The 23,035-nt window shown below is 40.5% G+C and overlaps 2 protein-coding genes across 9 annotated transcripts; both read right to left on the reverse strand.

Annotated features, from left to right (window-relative positions):
• Positions 1–1,935: 1,935 nt before the first annotated feature.
• gcna (germ cell nuclear acidic peptidase) lies at positions 1,936–6,682 on the reverse strand. The gene is made up of 13 exons (XM_061047743.1): positions 6,568–6,682; positions 6,241–6,343; positions 5,917–6,109; positions 5,750–5,828; positions 5,622–5,671; positions 5,403–5,469; positions 5,245–5,315; positions 3,775–4,197; positions 3,531–3,687; positions 3,276–3,420; positions 3,015–3,150; positions 2,676–2,880; positions 1,936–2,558 (listed from the first exon to the last, which is right to left on the reverse strand). The coding sequence occupies exons 2-13, from the start codon at positions 6,328–6,330 to the stop codon at positions 2,327–2,329; spliced, it is 1,848 nt and encodes a 615-aa protein (XP_060903726.1). The 5' UTR covers positions 6,331–6,343; positions 6,568–6,682; the 3' UTR covers positions 1,936–2,326.
• A 731-nt stretch (positions 6,683–7,413) lies between these two features.
• ogt.1 (O-linked N-acetylglucosamine (GlcNAc) transferase, tandem duplicate 1) lies at positions 7,414–22,399 on the reverse strand. Of its 8 annotated transcripts, none has more exons than XM_061047748.1 (23): positions 22,198–22,399; positions 20,230–20,380; positions 18,926–19,169; positions 18,714–18,782; positions 15,376–15,492; positions 15,215–15,294; positions 14,120–14,315; positions 13,841–13,981; positions 13,603–13,703; positions 13,262–13,415; positions 12,877–12,978; positions 12,591–12,770; positions 12,113–12,271; positions 11,876–11,965; positions 11,608–11,733; positions 11,299–11,469; positions 11,075–11,191; positions 10,631–10,801; positions 10,511–10,552; positions 10,147–10,299; positions 8,916–9,168; positions 8,637–8,760; positions 7,414–8,563 (listed from the first exon to the last, which is right to left on the reverse strand). In XM_061047748.1, the coding sequence occupies exons 1-23, from the start codon at positions 22,232–22,234 to the stop codon at positions 8,389–8,391; spliced, it is 3,153 nt and encodes a 1,050-aa protein (XP_060903731.1). In that variant the 5' UTR covers positions 22,235–22,399; the 3' UTR covers positions 7,414–8,388. The 8 variants fall into 8 exon arrangements, with proteins under 8 accessions (XP_060903731.1, XP_060903729.1, XP_060903728.1 ...); XM_061047746.1 differs by having other exon boundaries at positions 12,573–12,770; XM_061047745.1 differs by having other exon boundaries at positions 20,230–20,410.
• Positions 22,400–23,035: the final 636 nt, after the last annotated feature.

Below are 23,035 nucleotides of genomic sequence, written 5' to 3' on the forward strand. Positions count from 1 at the left end.
CAAGACGGGGCTACGTTTTTTCAAGCATCTTAAAACATCACACTTGCATCTACATAGGTGTAAGTTTTAAGGACGTCATAATCTTTGTATCAGCAGCCCTCCATTGGAGCTCAGCATGGAGCCACTGTTTTGGTTCACACTAAAAAGTCTTAGTCAGACTGCCCAAGTCTGCTATCAGCTTTGTAAGAGGGACTTATACAGCTAGTATTTATACACAACAAAACAGACATTTGGTCCCCCGCCACCTACTGTATAGTTCAATGGAATTACACTAGAAGGGGATCCTTTGCCATTAATGGACAGGAAGTGAGCATTACCTCTCAAACCGTTTTAGAAATGAGTAAACAGTCTGTCGGGAAAGTATTAACTAATTCTTTTATGCAATATAGTGAGTAGAAAGCGAATAATTGAAGCCATCTTCCGATCTGTTCTGGACTACGGGGATGTCATTTATAGACATGCTTGTGCCTCCACCCTAAAATCATTAGACACAGTTTATCACTCCGCCCTCAGATTTATCACTGGTGATAAATATTCCACTCATCATTGCATCCTGTACGATAAAGTTGGTTGGCCTTCACTAACAGTTAGACGTGAACGGCATTGGCTGCTATTTATTTATAAATCACTTGTGGGTAATCTACCAGCATACATCACTTCTTTATTAATCTGGGCTGATAATCAGTATCAGACTCGATCAAGTGACTGGCTGATGTTAACGGTTCCACATGTAAAAACGAACTTTGGGAAAACATCCTTCACCTATTGTGCTGCACACACCTGGAACACAACACAAAACACATTCAAACTCAATACAATGGTTACCATGGGTCAATTTAAAAACTTGATCACAGCTCACTGTACTCATGAGTGTAAATGTTATTAACTGTAGTTGCCTGTTTACTGCTTATTCTTCTGGTCTTATAATCTATGTATTTTGTCTTCGTTGTTTTTCGTCTTTTTTGTCTCTTATTCGTTTTAATTGTACTCTCAACGTCATTGTAAATGAGGGCTTGCCCTCAATGATTTCTTGAGAATAAATAAAGGTAAAAAAAATAAAAAAAATAAATATAGGTCCACAGAACAGGCAATAATTAGGGACTGTTTGGAGGTGTGTATGAAGAAAACCTCAGTGTGTCCATTGTCCAAAGAAATGTATGGATTCCTCGATGGCAGCAAAGAAGATCAGACACAAGGTCACAAGTTCACCCCTCCTACATATCAACAGTAAATGATAAACTGTATTGTACTTATAACTTTCTAGTCTTCTGACCGCTCAGTGCTTTTACACGATGTAACATTCACACATTGATGGCAGAAGACGCCATGTCAAGTGCCCATCAGTACTAACTAATCCCATTCATACACAAGGATTCATATTGTAGAGGAACTGCTAAAATAGCAAGCATGATGATAACTTAGCCACGAAGTGAGGGGCCTCCTCTAAACATTATCATGCCAAAAAGGATATAGTAACAAACTGAAATCTGCAAAGTCATAAGAAGACACTGAATAGTGTTGAAAGCAAAGCTAATAAACATTCTTACTATCAAAACAAGGTCATGGATGTTGAGGATGATCCTGGCCTCCAGGTTGGTCACATTGCAGCAGATATCCAATACATAAAGCACTTTATGAACCATCATCTAGAAATATTTAAAAAATAAGTCATTTGAACATAGGCAACTTAAAAAGACCAAATTATCACGTTTAACCTCACCTCAACAACATTTGTGTAAAAAAAACATGTACCTTTCTGTACTGGAGAATCTTTATCAGACACACGGCAGCATTCAGCTTTTCATGAACTCAGATTGAGCTTAACGTCTCACATCCAGAAACCCATCCATGTGGAATGTGACGCAACAACAGCAACAAATCCTTAGAGAACTGAGCAGAGGTGCATAACTCATTGCAGATGAGATTAGGCACAATGGCACCTTTTAATTTTATTTATTCATTTCACATCAAGCAAAGCAAATAAAAAATATCCCTTTAAGAATGTAAACATTTTGTACATTTTCCCTGCTAAAATGAAAATTCATTACAAAAAGGAGCTCAAGTATAGAGGATACAAGGAATGAGAGCTACACACCAACAAGAACACACAGACACTCTCAGGAGGATGACACTGCTGGTGAGGCTCAGATTTTCCAGTCAAAGCAGATCCGTTCTGTAATCACATTCTAACAACTAACAAACAAAAATCAATATTAAATATCACAGCTGCTCCATAATGTAAGACTTTGAAATGGAGGTATGTCGGATCTGGACAGATTTCCTGGGGTTGTGTATCTCAGTCCACGGCTGCAAGAGCGTCATGATCTCAGCTCTGACTGAGTTTTGTCTTGGAGGCAAAGTCCACACTGAGTTTGCGCATCACGTCCGCGTGGCTCTGCCCTGCTAGCTCCTGACGTGCAGTCCCATAATTCTCTTTGACAAAGTTTGCAAAAGGCGTTGGGGCGCGTGGTTTGGAAGGTGTCAGCAAAGTCAGTTGTCCTGTGCAGAGGGCGCACACAAACCTCTGCACGTCCAGCGACTTGGAGTGTCGCCCAATCCTGTGAAGATAAAGAGATACTGTTTTATAACTTTTTATTTATTTAAACACATATTGATAAGTGATGGCGCGAGGTAAAGGATGTTACGCTGTACATGATTTAATTGATCACACATACGTATTCTTGCAGCGCGTGCACTGGTACTGGAATTTGTATTTGATGTCGTAACTGTGGCAGCGAGTGACCATGGGCAGCTCAGGATGCACCAGCGTTGATTTCCGAGCATACAGCTTCCAGAAGTTTCCGTGCCCGTCCCTCACGCCATTAATCAGCCAGGTGGCAGCGTGGCACATCTCATGAACCAGTGTGTCCCTGAGACGATCTGTGTGAGCAGAATAACGAGAACGTGAAGAGTTTCAATCAAATCTTAACTGAAAACTTCACACTGATGACACACGATGTACTTACAACAAGAGAAAATGTTAACCGTAGTTAGTCTGGTTTAGTAAACATTACCTGCAGAATCACAGACTTTCTCTGACAGCTCAATGCGGGCGTAGCGGTTTCCTCCAGCTCGCTCTTGCCCTGTGATACAGTAACCCGCCGTTTTACGCATCTTCTTATTCCAAGTAACCGACATATTGATGGGGAGCTAGACATCATGATGCGGGAAAAGAAAATATATTTGTGTTCACTTATGTTACGTTTACATTCATTCGAAACAGATGATGCTTCTAAAAATAATGTGAAGTGAAAAGAAAAGGGCTTGTCCATTACCTTACTGTCAAACACAGAGGTATTGTACAGCCGGAAGAGTTTCCCGGTGAGTTCTTCCTTGTTCTGCTTGAAATGGCGTCCATAATTGGCCCCAGGGTTCGATAAGGACGTTAAAAAGCACCCTGGAGTCTTACACGATGCCACCCTTTAAGGAAAAGAACAGGGTGAACTAGAAGGAGCAAATGTCTGTGTATGAAATAGAAACAAAGTCAATGAATAACAAAGTAAGAAAGTACGTCTAACTGGTGGATGTACCTGCTGGTGGGGCCAGGCCTGGGCTCCGTCTGACTGACTGTGGGCTTTAAGATGGTAGTTTTTCCTGGTGTCTTCATTTGCAGAGGTGATTGACTTAAAGATGTAGAGGTTTGTGTTTTGAGCCCCTTTACAGAAGGACCCGACTCATTATTGAAGTCTAAAAATAAAAATAATATATTAGTAATCTTCCTCACAAGTAGCATCAAAGCAATAGCTGGGTCCGTTCCAAATACAATATTGTTACCGTGGGTGTTCCGAGGTGAGAATGGCATGCCAGTGAGCTTGTTTTTCCTCTTCAGCCTCTCCAGTAGAGACGTGAACTCCTCCTCAGAACTTTCTGACCCTTCCAACTTAGAAGGGGCGGAAAGTGTGCGTTTCTGAGAGGCCAGTGAAGTAAGAGCTCTGTGAGGAGGCAGTGAAAAAGGGGATGGGACTGGAGGCAAAGGCAGTGATGGGGAACTGTCTTCTCCGTCACTAAGCAGCAGAACATGATTCTTTGTAGGCTTTTGAGGTGGCTTTGGTTTCGAGTGACGAGTCCTCCATGTGCTCTTGACCACAATATTGTTGTCATCCTCGTCACTGTCACTGACAAAAACCGGTGAGTCACACTGTGACAGCGGCCTCCTCAATGGATGCTTAGCTGCTGGAGTGTTGCTCTTCTTGGGCACTGCAAAACACACATCATCATATCACACTAGGCCTGTAACTGTACAAACAAAACACACTAAGAAGAGGAGTAATATACAGTAGAAAGGTGACATTGTGTGGGTAAACTTCACGTTCACAGTGTTAGGGGTGTAACGCTTCATTTTCACAATGATAGTATCATTTTCCATGGTTACGATTCGATTCAAGGACGATTTTTGGCTTCCCGAGAAGGATTCGATGAGATAAGATTCAACAAGTTCAAATCGATTAAGTAATTTCTTTTGGCCAGAAGTTCAACCAGTGTGACGGAGAAATAAACACACAACTAAATACATCCATATAAAGTTTGCCACACTCAAATTCAGTACATAAAGTCTCAGTATTGATACAATAGATTATTCATTTATCCATGCATGTGCAGTAGTAGAGGGCACCCGTCTCAAGTGTGTATTGCCCAAGCCCCTTACAATTCCCATCCTGTGCAGACATGAGCCCATCCGTGATCCATTCTTCACTAGAGTACAAGAGCGGTGATTGAGCATGAACACTGCTGCACCCACTGTTTGCTAAAAACTGTGACCTCACAATTCATATATCATATATATGGAACACTGATCCTAAAGGCACTTGTTTTATTTAGTCTTATAGTTTAAATTGTATTTACTTTATATGTTCAAATCGGGGGAAGATTTTTGTATTACTATCTTTTGCATAATTTCTATTTGTTTTCCTCTTTTTTATTTGAATGTTTAATACACTACAGGCTGTACCCATCTGTCACAGGAAGTTCTAAATAACACAAAATGGAACAGACTGTAACTTACAGTACTGTCAGTTCAAAATAAACGAGAGATACGTGGAAATATTGCATTCCAGACTTTATGTTGCTTTTTCCAGTTGAGAAAAAACTCATACCAAACAGTGACCCCCCCCCCGCCCCCAAAACTGAGGTACGAACTGAACCGTGACCTCTGACCTCTGTTACATCCCGATTTCACACATACAGTTAGTTCTTCATTTTGTTTGACTAGAAAAAAATAGGTAAGATTAAGAAAGTCGAACTTACCTTTCATAGATGATTTTGTCTCAATAAAGTCGTCATCAAATGACAGGTCAGGCACTATGAAGTTTTTGAGGCTTTAAAACAAACAGGAGGGATAAATAAATGAACTCAAGTTTTCAGACAGTGACAATTCTTTTAGAGGGGAAAACCTAATAACTCACCTGTCTTCACTCAAACTTTCAGATTTTTTCTTCGGCTTGACATTAGGCGTTTTCACTCGTTGTAGAACTTAAGTGCATAAAACAAGGATATATAGTATGAGGGCTAAATCTACCTTAAATTTAAACCAGTAAAGATCAAAGTGAATATGCAATATACACATTTATGATGAAGGGTCACTGATACAAAACAACTTCATCCAGCAGATAAACACTACTCACATGTCTCGAAACTGACATCTTCATCCGAGCTCAGCACAAGAACCTTTGACCTGAAAATGACAAAAAATATTATGAGACAACCAACAGGAAAAAATTAAACCAGATTAAGCTTTTTTTATTTTTTTTACCTTTCTTTCTTGACAGCACTTAATGGTGTTTTGGATCTAGGTTTAGCTTTTGGTGTAGGTGTAGCCCTTCCCACAAGAACTGAGGGTTAAAAAAGTGACAAAAAACAAACTAATTATTTTGAGTTGTGTCATCGTATACATTATTTATATATTTCACAATCACTCACATTGGTCAAAGTCATCATCACTGGACTCTATCAAATATTTTGTTCTGTAATGGTTGCCCATGGAGAACTGGTTCTCTTTATCTGGATCATCTTCACTGTCAGGTGAGGACACCTGGACACGAGAGGCTGACGGATCCACAGGTCGATCACCACTTGTGGCACAATTGCGTGTCTTGCCAATTTTGCTCATCAGCTAGTAAAAGTCAAGAAAGAGAGAAGGCCATTAAAGCTGAAATGAACAAACAGGAAGAACAGCTGAGCTCACGGGTACAGCTAATGGGGATCCTAACAAACAAACAAACAAACAAACAAAGTACAGCAAACCTTTTCTTCTGCGGTGTCCAGTCCTCCGTCTGCAGACCAGCCCATCTTTTTGGCCACTCTTTCAAATAATTCGGAAGTATCATTATTCATAGTTGTCTTTGCGCTGTGAAAATAAAAATGAAAATCAGCATTGCAGTGTTTTAGCATTGAAAGTCCAGCGCTAACCGCAAGGTACGGGTTGGCGTTACCCTTAGCAACTCGCTAGCTATTGCAAAAGTCATGTGCGGACTTGAGCTAACTCATGAAAATGCTTTAGTGTTCTCGTTTAGTTTACATTATGTTAACTTCCAATAGTGTATGGGTTATATCACTTAAATATATTCTTACTGGGATTATGATTCAGAATGCGCCTCTGTTGTTGTGGGAGAGAAAGACTCGGGCAGCAAGCGAGGAAGATTCAAATCTTGTAGGCCTTTAATACCGGAAGTTGTCACAAAGACTTTGACCAATTGGAATAGACTCCAGTGACGCGTGTGGCTGACGTCAGTCTCCGCCTTCTTTTTTCGTCGTTTCTCATAATTGTTTTTACTTTTCACAGAAACAAACTGCTCTACTACGCTGATGTACCTGTGTTAAATCTGAATAAAGATGCATTTTTTTTATTTTATTTTTTTCCGATTTCATTGTAATATTGATTTAAATCTACATAATGAAAAAGATACACCAGAGTACTTGTTGTCCCCGTAATATTTAGTCTATGGTTGCCCTTTACAGTTTATGTTCTCAGTCCAAAAGTACTATTTCGATACTTTTGATATGGAAACGTATAAACATTTTTAAATATATGGTTTAAAAGGTTTTTGAATAATTCCCTCAGTCTGATATACAAATGCCGCATTTGCACTTTTTACGTTAAAAAGCTGAAAAAAACTAATGAAGACAGGACTTTTTCACATTTTAATTGATTTGAGACTTGATTGGTGATTTACTCACTAGAATGCGAGTAACGGCAAATCAATAACATTTGGTAGCCAGAGTACTGATCTGTGCTGCACCCGTAAAATCAAACCTGACACAATCTCTAAATGTAGTCTGCACAAAATCCACTGGAAATCACCTTCAGATTTCTTACAAATTCGTAGTCATCTTGAAAACAATTAGCACAGGCCGCTTGCTTTAAGTCTTTATTGTTTTACTTATGAACAAATCAACTGAGTGCAATGGAAGAGTACAGAGTTTTTCATCTCTTTATTTTTTTATAGTATCTTGAACCTTGTGGCATTGTTGACAGCATACAGTTATCAGACAATACAAAAAGAAAAACGCATAGAAAATACTTACCTAGGCCGTTCCTGGTTTCAGTGATTTAAAAAAACAAAAAACAAGATCTTTTCTTGTGAACAGCTCTGATATCTAAAGAGCATTATCGGCCCTATCCAATGAGTTGACGCTCCTTTGTCCAATTATCTTAGTGTGACATCAAACACATTGACAGCTACTTAACATATTCCTTGATTGACAACAAAATCAATTAAAAGTTGGCATTTGGTGTGGGGGGGTAGATGTCTTCATAGACCATTTTTCTTAGAACTTGCAAATCTATTCATTGCAGTAATTTAATAACAGCTTAAGACAAACTAAAGAGCAGTCACAACCTATGTTTTACACTTGCATGTTAAAGCTGATGAAACTTAAAGTCAGTTACAATTTTTATGGTGCAACATTGTCCTTTTAAAACACACAACACTCTTAATCCATTTATAAATAGATCAACAAATAATGACTGCTGGGCATTCTCTCCAAAAGCTGCAATAAGTCTTATATACACTGACAAGCAAAAAGAAATCCACTGATCCAAGAAGTGAAGGGGTAAGCAGGTACTCGCAATCCTCTCATGCTCACCAAATAAACTGTTTTTTAGAGTCTCAGATTATCAACCTGAAAGGCTCTATCTGGCTCAAGAAATGCAGGTGTGTGATGCACTGGTGCATGTGTCGGTGGACTGATGTGTACATCTGTTGGCTCCTTCACATATAAAGAGTTCCATTTAAAGAGAGACATGGAGACGTTCATTGAGGAAGAGGGTTGGTGAGAAAACTGACCATTCCAGACTATGGGGCAGAAAATGGTTTAAAAAAAAAAAAAAGGGGACGAGGATGGTTCGATATGGTGTGGGTGGAAGGAAAAATAACTAAGCATGCTTCCAGCTCAGGCATTTTCACTGGCCTCTACTGTTTGGACCATGTGCTCTGGCTTGTTGCCTTTGCTATGGTGGTCCCACATCTGCAGATAGAGCCTCTCCAGGTCCATTGTGTACTGCTTGGTGTTGAAAAGAGGGCTGCAGATTCGCTGCTTCCAAACACGGGCTCTCACCATCTTCAGGCTGAAGGAGACAAAATGGTCAGGTTTCACAGTCAACATGAATAACACAAAATAATTTAGATCAATTGACTTACAATTCCATGTCAGAGCCCAGTTTTACTGCGATGTCCTCGTAGTCCTGGCGACTCAGGGCTATCAGCTCCGGGCAGCCCAGACATCTCAGTTGTGAGGCGGCAACACGGGAGGCAAGGGTCTCACCTTGACAAAGAAGTGGTTAAAATTAAAAAGCAGCTTTTATTTAAATTCAGCCCGACACATGAAAATATTTTACAGTGAAGCTGACAAAAAATGTTTTTCATTCTATTAATGATCAGAGATTATAAGTCAGTCACTTGATAACCTGGTGTCCTAACCTGGCATGGTGACCATGGGTGTTCCAGCCCAGAGGACGTCCATGCCTGTGGTGTGACCGTTACAGAGCGGAGTGTCCAGGCACACATCAGCCAGTTGGCCTCTTCTAACATGCTCCTCTTTAGGGGCCACAGGAGAGAAGATGATGCGAGAGCCAGGCAGACCCATGTTCTGAGCGTACTGCTGGATGTTGGGCTCGCCCACTGCAGGGAAGCGAAGAAGCCACAACACGCTGTTGGGCACACGCTTCAGGATCTGCAGAGAATGCAGAGGTTAAAAATGGATTTAGAAATTTCAAAAATGTATAAAGCATTACAAGATGAGGGTTAAAGAAAAATTGGAACTAGAAACACACATTATAATAAAGAGATTAACAATGGGAGGAATCATTCAAAGGGGGACAAAAATTAACAAACAGTCCAATGTGGAGGGAGTTTAACTGGAAAGTCAAAATGCGATACTTTAACACCCCATCCACCACCTCAAAATACAGCAGTACTTCTGAGTTGTGCTGGAGGGGATGTGGACTAGTGGGGGATTTTACACACATTTTTTGGGACTGCCCAAAAGTTGTAGACTTTTGGAAAAATGTACAAAAAGAAATAAATCAGATTCTGGGCATCACGGTAATCTTGGATCCTTCACTCTTTATTTTAGGTATAGCTCCTGATACCAACATGGACAGAGACTTGATTTCCTTGCTTAGAATTTTGCTATTAATAGCAAAGAAAACAATAACAGCATCCTGGCTGAAACCACAGCCTTCCAACATAACTCAGTGGAGACAGATTAAAAAATGTTTTCATCATGGAAAACATCAAATTTAATTAATGTATTTTACTTTAAATGCACTTGTCTATTGTATAGCAAATTACCAATATGTTTGCAGAAGGAAAAAGGATTGAAAAAAGATGTGAAGGCTGTCATATGTGTGGTTATATGTATGCATGTAAGTTCATGTCTATCTAATGTAAGTATGAAGGAAAGGGAGTGTGTATACATGGATGGATATGGATGTGTAGTTGTTTGGTAAAATGGCATGTTAGGATTTCATGAGAAAATGGACAAGTGTAACTGAAAAGCATCTCCTGAAGTTGTATGTTTTATCTGTGTACTCAATAAAATTAAAAAAATTAAAAAAGGATTTTGAAGAGACATAGGAAAAAAGGATTTACAGTTGAGTTGTTGAAGGAAACCTCCAAGCAGTTCTTATAGGCAATCCATTGAACTTACATTGGCCCACATCTGAAGAGTAGGGGGGTCAATCTTGTAGAGCTGGTTGAAGTTGCAGTAGACGATGGAGTCCTCTGGCAGACCATACTGGGAGCGTGTTGTCACTACGATTGTGCGAGGCATCTCCTCTCCAGTGGCAGCTTTGTTGTTGATCTAAAATTGATGACAAACAGCTGTTTAGAAAAGCAGTAGCCTCAATGCTTTGTCTCTGAAGAGTGTGATTTGTCTCGACTATTAGAACCACTTGATTGTGCCGAGTCTACAGATAATAAATTAGTGCCAATCCATAGTGCCATCATTAACCCGAACCAATCATTAACCAACAGTTCTGCGCCTCCACCTTACATTCATGAAAACCTCATACCTGTAAGGTCAGAGTCTTGGAGACTACAACCAAATCTGTGATCTGAAAAAGCATAAGCCAAATTCACTTGCTGCTATCGCCCCGGTTTCTGCATTTTATGTTCGTCTGAATAACACTTACCTGTGTGGTGGCCAGGCCGTTGCTGACAGTGAAGCCATTGATTGTGACTTGGATTTGGCCTTGGTTGATCATGTTAATGATTGCTTCAGCTGCTGTGTTCATTGGGATCACAGGCATGGATAGAGCTCCGTTGGTGTCTCCAGCAGCTTCCTGGTTGTTGTCACACTTCATCTAGAAACAGACAGTTTCATCTTAAATTGTACAATAATATATTTTCCACTGTGTAGCTTGTATTTGTATTTATTTTGATTGTTTCACCACAGAAATCTGTCGAACCCAGCAGATGTTAAAAGATTATCTCTCAAACATCACTCAATAATTGTTTTGTTTTACATTATTGTGAATCAGAGTAAATGTGATGTAAAAAAATCCAAGCACTGTCAATACAACAAAAAACGACCAAAGGAAAAGACCCCGTTAAAAAAAAAAGGATTCCTGACTCACCTTTATCACTTTAACATCAGGCAGACTGTCCAAGAAGGCCTTCAGATCAATACCATTGAGAACAATTCGGTTGTCAAAGATGTGTCCATTTGACTTGAAATCAATCACCGCCTTTTTCTGGGATTCAAAAAGAAAACAACGGTCATTAATACACATATCAAATATAATAGTGTTGCATATTTTTTTGTTCCTCATTTAACGAGACAGTGGAAGGATGAACAAACCTTAAGGTGAGGGAACATGTTGGCATGGTCTCCAATGAAGAAGGTGTGGGGCATGTAGGCCAGTTTCTCAGAATACTGCTCAGCTACTTCAAAGGGAGACGTCTCTTTGTCGGAGACTATGTAGTCCATGAAGGGAGCCCCGCTGGTCCCAGGGTAACCCAGCCACATGGTCTGTTGAGCAGGAGGAAACAATTACTTGTATATTCTTCGTTTCATGCATACCACCATAAAATGAGGTAATTTCATTACTTATGGAGCTTAAATCTTTGCACAGGTCACTTTGAATTTAATCTTAAATCACAACGTCACCTGAATGGGAGCAGGACGGAGGGCAAACAGCTCATTTCGGGCTCCCTTGGTGTAACCGTTCATGTTGACCAGAATGTGGATTCCATCCTGGTGAATACGATCAGCTGCCTTACCATTGCAAGGAATCTGAAATAGAGAGAGGAAGGGGGTTTATTTTTAAATGTGCATATAAATTACTTCAATAAAAATGATCAGTCAGTTTAAAGATGCATCATTAAAGGTTAGAGGGCAGTAAATATGAAAAGACTTAACAGTAAAAAATATTTACCTGTGACAGGTCTGTGAAATGATGAGCTTCGGCTACCACCTTTACACGGAAGTTGGTGCTATCATCAGGGCTGAGTGCATAGCAGAACACCTGAGAAAATAAAAGAGAAAGTTCAACACTGTGTTGTATTGAATCACTTGTATTAGATACTGACCTCACATTGTAATGAGGACGACATAAAATTCAGGTCAACTTTTAATTTCTACAATTACATTGCAACATTAATATATGACCTACCTCAAATTTCTCTGGATTGTGCATTCCAGGAATTGACTGCATCAGGTGGGAAGTAGGGTGGTTGCCAAAGTCAGAGCTGACGTAACCAACACGCAGACGTCCACCGCTGGCCTTCAGATCCTTCGGATGCTCGAAAGCAGGTTTGTGCAGTGCATTAATCTGTGGAGTAAGCAGTATTATAATGTTACAACTACAGCATGAGAGCAAAATTGTTGTTCCACTTAACTAACATTTCAGCCATAAAGAATAACCAATGATTTATCTAAAGCTATATTTAAACTTGCACCATATCCTCAATCCCCACAAGCAACCCATCCACCAGCAGCTGTCACCCTTTTCTGTAAAGTTAAAAAATACCTAGCATCTTGCCCATCCCTTACCTTCCCCATATCCCTGCAGACAGCCACTGCCATCACCAGCCACCTTCCATTCCCACCAAAAATAATTAAAGGTTACTTGCTTTGATCAGTGCGTGTACCTTGTCCAGGCAAAGGTTTCCATGGCGTTCAGCAATAGCCTTGCGGAAGCCATGAGAGAGTGGGTACAGCATGCTGTGGTGTGGGTGCACTGATGGCAAGCGGTTCTTATCCAGCTGGTCTGCCACGATGCTAACAAGCTTCTTCATTCGCTCGTCATAATCTGTCCAGTCACACACAATCTGCAAGAGAGACAGGAGTTTTAGAAGTTTTCTTGTAATTCAACAACAGCAAAAATGAACGATGTATTACAAGCATTGTGAATTTTAGATAAAAAACAATATTAACCTGCAGACAGTGGGCTAGGTTGCAGTAAGCATCAGGGAAGTCAGGCTTGAGTTTCAAGGCTGTACGGTATGATGCAATGGCTTCTGGGATGTTACCAGAATCCTGTAAGTAAAAACAACATGGAATCAGGACCAGCATGACATTCTCACTTTGTAATCGACCAAATGCAACCGTTTATAGATATGTCAAAGTAAAAAAAAAAAATGAATTAACAAAAATAATTTAAATGGCTTCTGCTGTTTGAGATGTGGGTCACTACATCTCAAACAGCGGCGCTCCATCAGGTCCTACTTGATGCGACACAAATCTGATTACAGTCAATCATTGTGACGGCAAGGAATAAAGAAAGTTAAGGACCACAATCTAATTTAAGATTAGTTCCTACCTTGTGGATGGAAGCCAAATTGCTGTGAGCATCAGCAAAGGCAGGGTTGATCTGGATGGCACGAGTGTAGCATTGGAGCGCTCCCTGTACGTCTTGCATTTCCTTCAGTGTATTGCCCATGTTGGAGTAGGCATCAGCAAATGTGGGGCTGATTCTAAAAAAGAAAAAAAAAAAGGGAAAACTCTTTTATCGAATGCACAACAACAGGACTTGACTAAATGATGTCATGTGACATTCTGGCAGGTGTCAGTGTTAACCATGGGAATTGTTAATGAACAGAAGATATGTTTGAACCTGAAAATGCAGCGTTGCAGTAAAGGTTTGGTTAAAGTTAGACAAACCTGATGGCCTCCTTGTAGTGCATGAGGGCCTCCTGGAGTTTGCCTTGTTGCTGCAGGACACTGGCCAGGTTGGAGTGAGCTGCTGCAAACTCAGGGAACACCTAATGGAAAAAAATGTATAGTTGATTAGAAGAATGGTACAGGCGAGCCATGCTCACATTAAAAAGAAATCATTATTTTCTGTTTAACAGGGCTTTTCATACAGAAAAATATTAAATACAGGAAACTCTTTACTCACCTCCAGTGCTTTCCTATAGAGCTGAACTGCCTCTTCAATGTTGCCCTGTTCACGTTTAATATTGGCCAAGTTGTTAAGGGAGTCTGCGTGTGTTGGACACAACCGCAAGGCTGTGTTGTAGCACTCTTCTGCTTCTGAAACCTGGGATTGACAGAATTATATTAAAGGTTGAAATCTGGCTGCTATTTGGGGACTTTTCTGAGTTAAATTATTATTCATGCATTTGATTATCCAAGGTTGTCTCTACAGAGAATAAATGAACACAAAGTCTTGTCTTACATTGCCTTTCTCCTTCAGGGCATTTGCCAAATTACAGTAGGCGTCCGGGAAGTGGGGCTGCAATTCAATAGCTCGACGGTAGGTGTCAATAGCAAGGTCGATGAGGCCTTGTTCATAGTAGACACAGGCCAGGTTTCCATGGACAACTGCATGGTTGGGGCTTAGACTGAGGGCTCTCAGGTATCCAGCCACAGCTCTGAAAACACAAGAGAAAGTTATGCTCGAGATCAAGTCTTTAGTGCAATGGCATAATTGTACATTTTACATCCGATAATTGTACAGTTACAGATTTACTGCAGAATATAAAAACACTGTTTCAACAGTTTCCCTACAGCCCTGATCATAATGATGGCTCTGTAGGTGCAGCCAAGGGCAGATATTTCACTTCACTATTGGGGTGAGACAAACAAACCGGACATTTTCTCAAGATGATTTTCTGAGAAGGACACCAAAGCTGCCAGCAAAAGTACAGTTTAGCAAGAAAATGGCAACAATATGGTGTTTAATGTATATAGAGAAAATATTTTTAGCTTTAAACTATACTGAATAATTGAATAATTGAAAGTGGTGTACCATCAATAACATGCTCCTCAGATGGATTTTGTATGTTCAACCAGAAATACCACAAATGTCCAGGGGGTGGAAATGGTACACCATATATGGATGTAGGTATTCATATACTTCATTACAGAGATACTGATGTTATCCTCTACAAAAACAGTATTTCAGTATTACAATTGGCCTTCTTGATTGACAAAGTGAAGAGAGTAAAGAGACCAGAATATCAACACATTGTGAATCTGCTAAGATTTAGGCAGATTTTAGGGGCTTTTTAATGGGGTTGGCAATCGTCATCACCAACACTCTGCTCTACTCCATTTCTCCCCCCTCATTTCTGTGTATGGGTGTAGCAAACCTATACTGCCTAACAATGTCAGGTTAAAACACAGCTTCAAGATCCCCTTAGACAAAGGAGTAATGGAGATGACAAAGTAACTCGTTTGAAATTCCATTGTAGGTGTGGTAGGGTGGCGTTTTAAGTAAAAGATTATATGAGAGTATTGTTCTATTGACTATATCAGAGGTTGGACTCACCTGTCAAAGATCCGAGCTTCTTTCAAAACATTTCCTAAATTGATGTATGCGTCAAGGAAATTTGGGTCCAGAGTCACAGCCTGAAAATGAAATAAAGCTTTAAAAAAAAAAACTGAGACAGAACATAGGATTGAAGACAGCTGCAAAAATAAACAACTGACCTTTTCAAAATGATGTATGGCCAGCCAAATCTCTCCTTGGGCATTAAACACACAGCCCAGGTTGCTCCAAGCCACTGCAAAGTTGGGTTGAGTCTCTATGGCTTTCAGGTAACAAGCCTTTGGTGGGTTCATAATGAAAAACCACAGGAAAGGAGGAGAGGAGGTAGAGCGGGAGAGGAAGAGTTTGTAGAGGGGTGGGGAGGGCAGGGATTGTAAAATAAAATAAAAAATAGAAGATTGAGAATAAAAGTAAGAAAAAACAAAAAGGGCAGAGAAAGTAAAATTAGTAACTATACTCCATCATGGCAAAAAGTGAGTCTACAGTATGGGCTCGTATGCGCAAAACTCTGCCGCGCTAAGCTGCATTGCTTTTTCCTACGCTGCGCGGATCCAACCAATACCCACACGAACGCCCTCATCCTTCAGTTATTACCACATTCACTGAATGTAGTGCTTACCATATAATGTACACTGCTGCCAACTACACTTTTAACACCTAAAAATAAAATCATAAAATCTAAAACAAACAAACATCAGATATGCTGTATAGTTTGTTTTGCATATTATCTCACAACCTAGGATGCTCGACGGTTCGTGCAAGTGATGGTCCCTGTAATGCATGCGCAACAAACGCGAGCGTGTGGTGGGTTGTCTGCTGCCACACCACCACAACAATGCACCATAATGCCGCTTGCATGACCTTGCTCCTAGCAAAGATCATTATATTCGCTGCTGCGCCCGCTAAATGGCCAGATGAGACAGCTGCAGACCAACAACCCCTGGCAGAACACCTGCAACACCAGACTGGCACACGCTCAGCTCCCACAGAGGATCTCAGGGGAAAGGGGGTATTGTGAGGGACTGATGGATGAACCACCAGCTTCACTGTCTTTCTAAGACGTGGGGCATTTGGAGATAAACAGCCAATGAACAGACATTAATGTAATGGTTTTGCTCTGAATGATTTTTAAAAAGCCAATTATTTCTGAGACGTGGAAGCATTCGGTAGCGAGGCTGGTTTTTGAGCGGGGAGAGGTCAGCAACCAACAGGCCAAAGGGATTGAGGGGAGTGGGTGTCGCATGCTTGCGCTTTCCGCTGTTTCGGTTTCTTGGAGAAATCGCTGCGCAGCCCATGCGCTACTGCAGACTCACAGCGCAATATCTGCATCATCAGAACGCTGCAACTCCAAATAAAGAAGGAAAAACAAAACAAAATAGGAAAAATAAACAACATGTAAGAGTTAGAGGGTTTACTTGTCTTACTTGATTTTCAGGATTATTGCTTCCAAATCCAAGTTTCTTTTTATTTAATACAGAACTGCGTAATTAGTATAGCATATTTTTTAAGAAATGCTTACTGTCATTTGTTTAGTTACTTTTTTGTTTCTGTTGGTCTTCAAAAGGAAGCCACAAGACAGAGGAGCTCAAGCATGAAGTGAGGTGGTTTTTCTTTTGTTGGCAGTTACAAACCCGTTACCATATTTTTGGACTTTGTCAGAGTGGTGGCCGCAGCTGGCTGGAAGAAGAGGAGAGGACTGAGGCTGCCCTAGTGTTCCTTTCCGCCAGGCACCTACGCAGGAATAGTGTCACCCACCTGAAACCTTCTAAATAACAATATCAGTTGTGGAAAAACCAAAAGAGACAAAATCAGAAAACAAGATCGTTAGTAAGAGTTTTCAAACAATATATTGTTTTCTTACTATGGAAATAAAACAGCTTCTTCCAAATCACAACAAACATCAAAAAATATTCCTGTTTTCATTCATGCGATGAATGTTTCATTTGAAAGAAAACAAAAAAATGCTCTGAGCGTAACTGGGAGGGAAGAAAGGCTTTGATATGTTCAGCTTATCAGTTTGATAGGATGCAGATGTCCTTGAGTTTAGTTTTCATATTAAACTACCGGAGGGCAGTTACTGGCTTGATCTTGCCCAAATGAACTGATCCCATTACTTTGGGAATATTGTTACATATTTAAAACAAAAAGGTTACAAGTGTCAATCATTGCTTTTCTTTATCTTGGACCATATTCATGAGATAGTTTAAAGCTTTGATTTCTTTATCCTGGCCTGCTTTCTTGAATCCTGGCCAATGAGATAGGGAGAGAAGTCTGTGGTGTAATTATTTGTATCTAGAAGCCTCCACAGCTCTGAAATGAAGAGGTCATCACTGTTGCTGCGCGTGCATCTGTTTTTCTGACCCAGCATCTGACGCAGGCGGTGGAGTGCAGTATGGGAGCTGTCTGCCTGATAAGACTTGGGACCATTTTAAGGACCTTAAAGAATGAGTGGTCCTAAACCTACAGTTTGATGCCGTGTTCAACGGCAGTGGTTATCAAAAGACAACCAGCTTGTTTGTTTTTTTCAGTATCGACAATATTTCTATTATCGACAACAGTAAAACATCAAACCAATGAGCGTGTCAATAATAAGCTCTGTCTGGGTGTGTTTGGGCCCCAACTGGTCAGGAAGACAACTCTGAGCGCGCGCACTCCACCTATCCTTAGCGAGCGCGCGGGGGGTGGAGCGACAGAGCAGGGGAGATTGTGACTCCCTGATGCTCCTCCCCACTCCTTAAACCCCCCAAAGCACAATATAAGATGGCCTGTAACCAGTGGGACAACTCCACATTTACAATTCCCCCCCAACCCTGGGAACCCCCCCCTCTAAAATGGACACAAGGTATTGAATTACAAGGGGAAGCATAATACTTTCAAAAATAAATCACCCATACAGGCAGTAACTGCTTAATAATAATCTGGAGTACAGCAGTGAGGTTAGAAGCCATCTTATCTTTTGCACTGCAAAATAAACTAGAGTCTCATCAGTTCATATATTCTTCAAAGACCGAGCCAGCATTTTCCCTCCAAAGTCAACTGTATGAAAATGCATGGGCCGAGGTCCACAAGTGACTATACAGATTTATCATTTCAAATTATAAACTTCAGCCTTTCTTCCTGAAAGGGGAGGGGCTGACCTCTGGCCAAAAGGTCGAGGTAACACAGAGGACTTTTGGACTTAGAATGATACACAATGAGGGGATTTTTTTTTTAAAGTGAACTATGCTTAAAAAACATATCTATTTCAATATAGAAATCTCGATGAAGTCCAATGCATCAAAAAAGATTTTTAGTATGTTAGGAGTCAGAAGTACAACTCCAAAAGAAAGGAGAAACAGCTACTTTCACTTGGCTAAGGGGGTTGAAGGGAAAATACTTAAATTGGCTGCAAAATCTCAAAAAAGGGGGAGAAGAAATACCATCTATGGCCTTTTATGGGGGGAGACACACAAAAAGACGAACAAGACATCTAAACAAACGCCATCTCGGTGTAACATACCTTGGCCTCTTCCAAACGCCCAAGGGCTTTAAGCAAGTTGCCCAAGTCACTGCGCACACAGTAAAGATCCTAAAAACAAAAAACACACATTTTTTTTTAATGACAGAATTCACTGGAGATCAAGGACCTAAGTACAAAAATGTTTGTTATAACATTAATTTCTCATCTTGTTTGTTACTGATGAGGGATTTTAACTAGGTCAGGGAACTTACAGGGTTATACTGTAAGGCAGATACATAAGCCTGCACTGCTCCCTCCATGTCCCCTGCGGCCACCAGAGCTGCTGCCAAGTTGATGTATCCATCTATGAAATCTGGCTTCAGTCTCAGTGCATGACGATAATGCTCGATGGCCTCCTGCAGTTGCCCTCGCTCTTTGTACACGTTTCCCAGGTTGGAGTAGGCCTCTGCCAGCATTGGGTTCTGTTTGATGGCCAAGGTGCTGAAGTGAGCAGACCTGTAGGGCCAGAATGAGTGTGACTGGTCAGTTGGGGAAAGAGTGGCTCTCATTGTTGCCTCGTTGCACAAAGGTGAGGCAGCCGTCAGGAACAGGTCGTGAAAAGGGGATAACTGTTTCAATTAGTGCATATCTTAACACACAACAAGATAATATCTTTATGATATGGATAATTCCATTATACCCTAGTAATTAACAGGCTGGAAGTATACTCTAAGCCAAACTGGTTTGCATTGACCAGGGCAATCTGATCAACAAGATGAAGGCTATGCTATGACCGTCTATGGTTGAAGATTAGTAAGATTAAGTATTTAGGATCACGCAACAAAATGGCATCATCGTAACTACTTGTTATATTCTTTCATTAGGTTGCACATTTTCTGTTTTATAGCAGTAACCGAGTAGTATGGCAAACATGTTATTCACAGAGTTTAGCTGTCCTAAACGATTGCTCTGCTCAGTCATTCATAGCGAGGTTGCGTTTTTGTTTGAGTTAGCTCCGCGTTCAGCAGGTCCGCTCGCTTTTTCCGTTTTTAGGATTTGTCTGTCTATTTTCAACTTTATTAAATAATGTACTGTAATTTCAAAAAAGTAAATATAAATAAAACCATCTTTGATTTGTGGAAGTCAGGTGACAAAGTGAAATCCCCCCCCCCCCACACCCATTCAACTCCAACTCCATGATAAACCTAGGGGAAACACTGATTCAAATTGCTTTGGATTAGACTGCATCGTTGGGTTTAATGAAAGATTAGAAACAAAAATAAAAAACAGTGAAGAAGATCAAATGTTTAAGTATGTGTCTTGAAAAACCTGTAACCTCCACCGTGGCACCTGTAAAGAAAGGGTTTAACCACCACCAAAAGACTGTTAGGATCAAGAGAGGAGAGACTGAGATTATAAATTAGTGACATGATTGTCTTTAAGACAGCACAGTTGTTGCATTTGACTGCCGAAACCAGCTGTGTGCACTGAATGTCAAAGAAGACCCTTTATTCTCCTGACACCTCCACACCACAAGCTCAGTGCACGTTGTCAGCCCCCCCCCACCCCACCTCACCTGTCAAGTCTTCGGCATTGGAAGTGGATGGAGGACAGGAGCAGCAGTACGCCTGTGTTATCAGGCTCCTGCCTCCATAGCTGCATGCAGTGGCGTTCAGCTGCCTCAAAGTCCCCTGACTGATACTCCCGGTGCGCCAGTTCAGCCAACCCTTGGAAGGAAAGAATACGTTTTGTCGGTTCTGGAGCACCAACACAGCCCAAGAACGTGGGGAAACAACATGTTAGAGGTGATGGAAGAACTTAAAGCAGACAAATGAAAACTAAAAATAGATAAAGTGATGTGGCTAATGCTGAATTATTACTTTAAATTAGAACACATCAGAAAATGACTAATGTGATTATTTAGGGAAAGGTTGTAATCATGACAAAAATGAAGGAATTCTACAACCCAAATTTTAACACTTGGGGCTCACAGTTAGGTTAAAATGACTAATTTTGGTTTAGAAAATAAGTTAAGTAAGAATAAATGTGAGGCTGTGATGAACTTGCCCATGAGTGAAGAATATTCTAAATCTGACTCTTGGTCCTTGCAGTTTCAAAGTGTTACTGAAACACAGCTTATTTTTTGTGAAACAGTAAAAAAATTATGTGCGTGTGATTTTATTTTCTACTGAACTAGATTTCCGGTGACAGGTGAAAAAACAAAAAATTAAATGCACAAGATGAAACACTGAACATGAGGATTGAAGATGATACACTGGCAGATATCTTAGCCCCCACATTGAATTCTCAAATGTTATAAAAAGATGAATCAAAAGCTCGACAGTACAGCAGTAATGAGTCGTGTGTAAATACTTTAAAGCCTCACCAAACAAGGTATGAGGAAACAACTTAACATTTTATTTTTAAGTTTAATATCGGACATTCTCTTGGACTTTAAAAGCTAACATGGTAAGTAATTATGTGCATCATCTCAATCGTATCGTCCTTCTTTAAAACTTATCCAGTAAAATTCAGATGGACCTACAGTGTCACTTCAGTCAATTTATTCAGGGTGTGGCATAGTCAACATTAAAAGACAGTCAAGGCATGCATGTTCTCATACAGCTGTCTGGAGGAAGTCTAATGGCTTACACACAAAATGATTAACATACAGCACACCCAGTTGAACTGATATCATAACGCCAGAGCACACAGTAAGATCCTTGCAAATCAGGTCCATCCATCCATCCGTGATCATGACGTCATAATGGTTGTATGTGTGCAGGATGGGTAGTGTCTGTTACATAACGCACCTAGACCTGTTACTCTTGTTAACAGTCAGGCGCGAGGCAACAACAATCACTAAACGTGACACCTTAACACTTCCAGGAGCAGCTCTTAAGCAACAGACTTCTATAACATCCAAATATCAAGTCCTTACGTTAACCTTGAGCATGTCTGCAAGGCCAGGACGATGCAGGCCCCTCTTCTTTTTTTTTTACATCAATGCCACTGGCAAGAAGTAATGACGGCTATCATAATCAAAAAGGTGATGTGTAGTTTTTGCAAGGGAGGCCATTTTTGTCAACTGTGACATACAGAGACATCTTGTTCTCACTCGGGCTAACCAACAGAGGCTAGGATAAGCTAATGTTAGCAATAAGCCAACCCGTACGATAAAAGGACTAATGGACACGGCAGTGCATAGTCCACAGGTAAACGTCACGGTGACTTCAGCTGCTTCAAATCGACCTGTTCGACCGAAAACCACAGAAGAAGGACTACAAGCCAAGGACTACAAAAGATGCTAACTTGACGCTACCATTAGCTCCAAACGCAATCCTGAACCAGCAGAATCATAACGTGTCTCAACGCTTCTGAAATGTGTCGTTGATTACAGTAGGTTAACTTAAATCATCAGTGTTAGTATTACACGTTTTGATAAAGAGTTTAATCACATGGAATTCACTAGACAGAAAAAAAAAACCTTCTCATCTTCAGGACTACATCATTTTATAGTGTTAGCTGAATAATAACAACCAACCTGTGCTGTCAGCCACGTTTCCCACTGAGGTCGCCATCTCCTCAGTCTTGGTGTCTTTCACCGTGGTCGTCAATGTGTCTCCTGGTCGTAACAGTGTGAGAGAGAAAATGTTCGGTGCCTTTTGGCGGCTGCGACCAGCAAACACGTTGCCAGGGAAGCTAAGTAGCTAACCTAATCTTTGATTTCCCGCGACACTGCACGGCGTTTTAGTCGACTTCCTGCATTAGTATGAATACAGCGGGACAGTAGTAAATTTGCTAAACACGTTGCAATCTCAATCTTAGAACCGCTCTGAGCTCCGCTGTTGTTTTGTGGATCACGCTGGTTCCCTGCAACAAAGCGACTGTGGAACATAAAATGGCGAAGTGGGTGGAACTATTTGTTTTTAGAGAAAGTAGACCCACAAAACACCATTGCAAGGATACGTGTGTTAAATTTCAATAGCTGTTGTATACTCTAAAAAAATATTTAATTTAAAGGATGATATTTCAAGTAAAATTACTGTTACCTATTCAACTAGCGTTATGAGTTTCACAGCTAAAATAATAACCGATTACAAATGGCAATGCGCGGATGAATACATTGGCGCAGAGAGACTTAGTGCAAACCATATCAGGTGAGGGGTGTTCTTTAAAAAAAAGAGGATCGATGCCTCTCAGATTCATGTGATTATGTGTTCATATTATTTTCAACATGGCATCAGGTATGTCCGTCATACATGCAGTGCAGTCTATATGTAAGTGATCAAATAAATGAAACAGGATAAGCATTTGGTTGAATGATAATAAGGAAACTTAAGCAGGATACTAGCTTTAATGCAGACCTAATTTTTGTATTT

This window comes from Labrus mixtus, chromosome 10 (assembly GCF_963584025.1).
Source record: "Labrus mixtus chromosome 10, fLabMix1.1, whole genome shotgun sequence".
In the NCBI taxonomy this organism is placed as follows: Eukaryota; Metazoa; Chordata; class Actinopteri; order Labriformes; family Labridae; genus Labrus; species Labrus mixtus.

Excerpts from the sequence above, each read along its gene's own strand:
- ogt.1 (XM_061047744.1), bottom strand. The coding sequence starts at position 22,234 with ATGGCGACCTCAGTGGGAAACGTGGCTGACAGCACAG. Across the intron at positions 20,411-22,197 it reads AAACGTGGCTGACAGCACAG|AACCGACAAAACGTATTCTT; the intron begins GTTGGTTGTTAT and ends TTGGTGCTCCAG. Across the intron at positions 13,982-14,119 it reads CCCTGAAGGAGAAAGGCAAT|GTTTCAGAAGCAGAAGAGTG; the intron begins GTAAGACAAGAC and ends TGTCAATCCCAG.
- gcna (XM_061047743.1), bottom strand. The coding sequence starts at position 6,330 with ATGAATAATGATACTTCCGAATTATTTGAAAGAGTGGCCAAAAAGATG. Across the intron at positions 3,688-3,774 it reads CTCACCTCGGAACACCCACG|ACTTCAATAATGAGTCGGGT; the intron begins GTAACAATATTG and ends TTTTATTTTTAG. Across the intron at positions 2,881-3,014 it reads GAAAGTCTGTGATTCTGCAG|ATCGTCTCAGGGACACACTG; the intron begins GTAATGTTTACT and ends CTGCTCACACAG.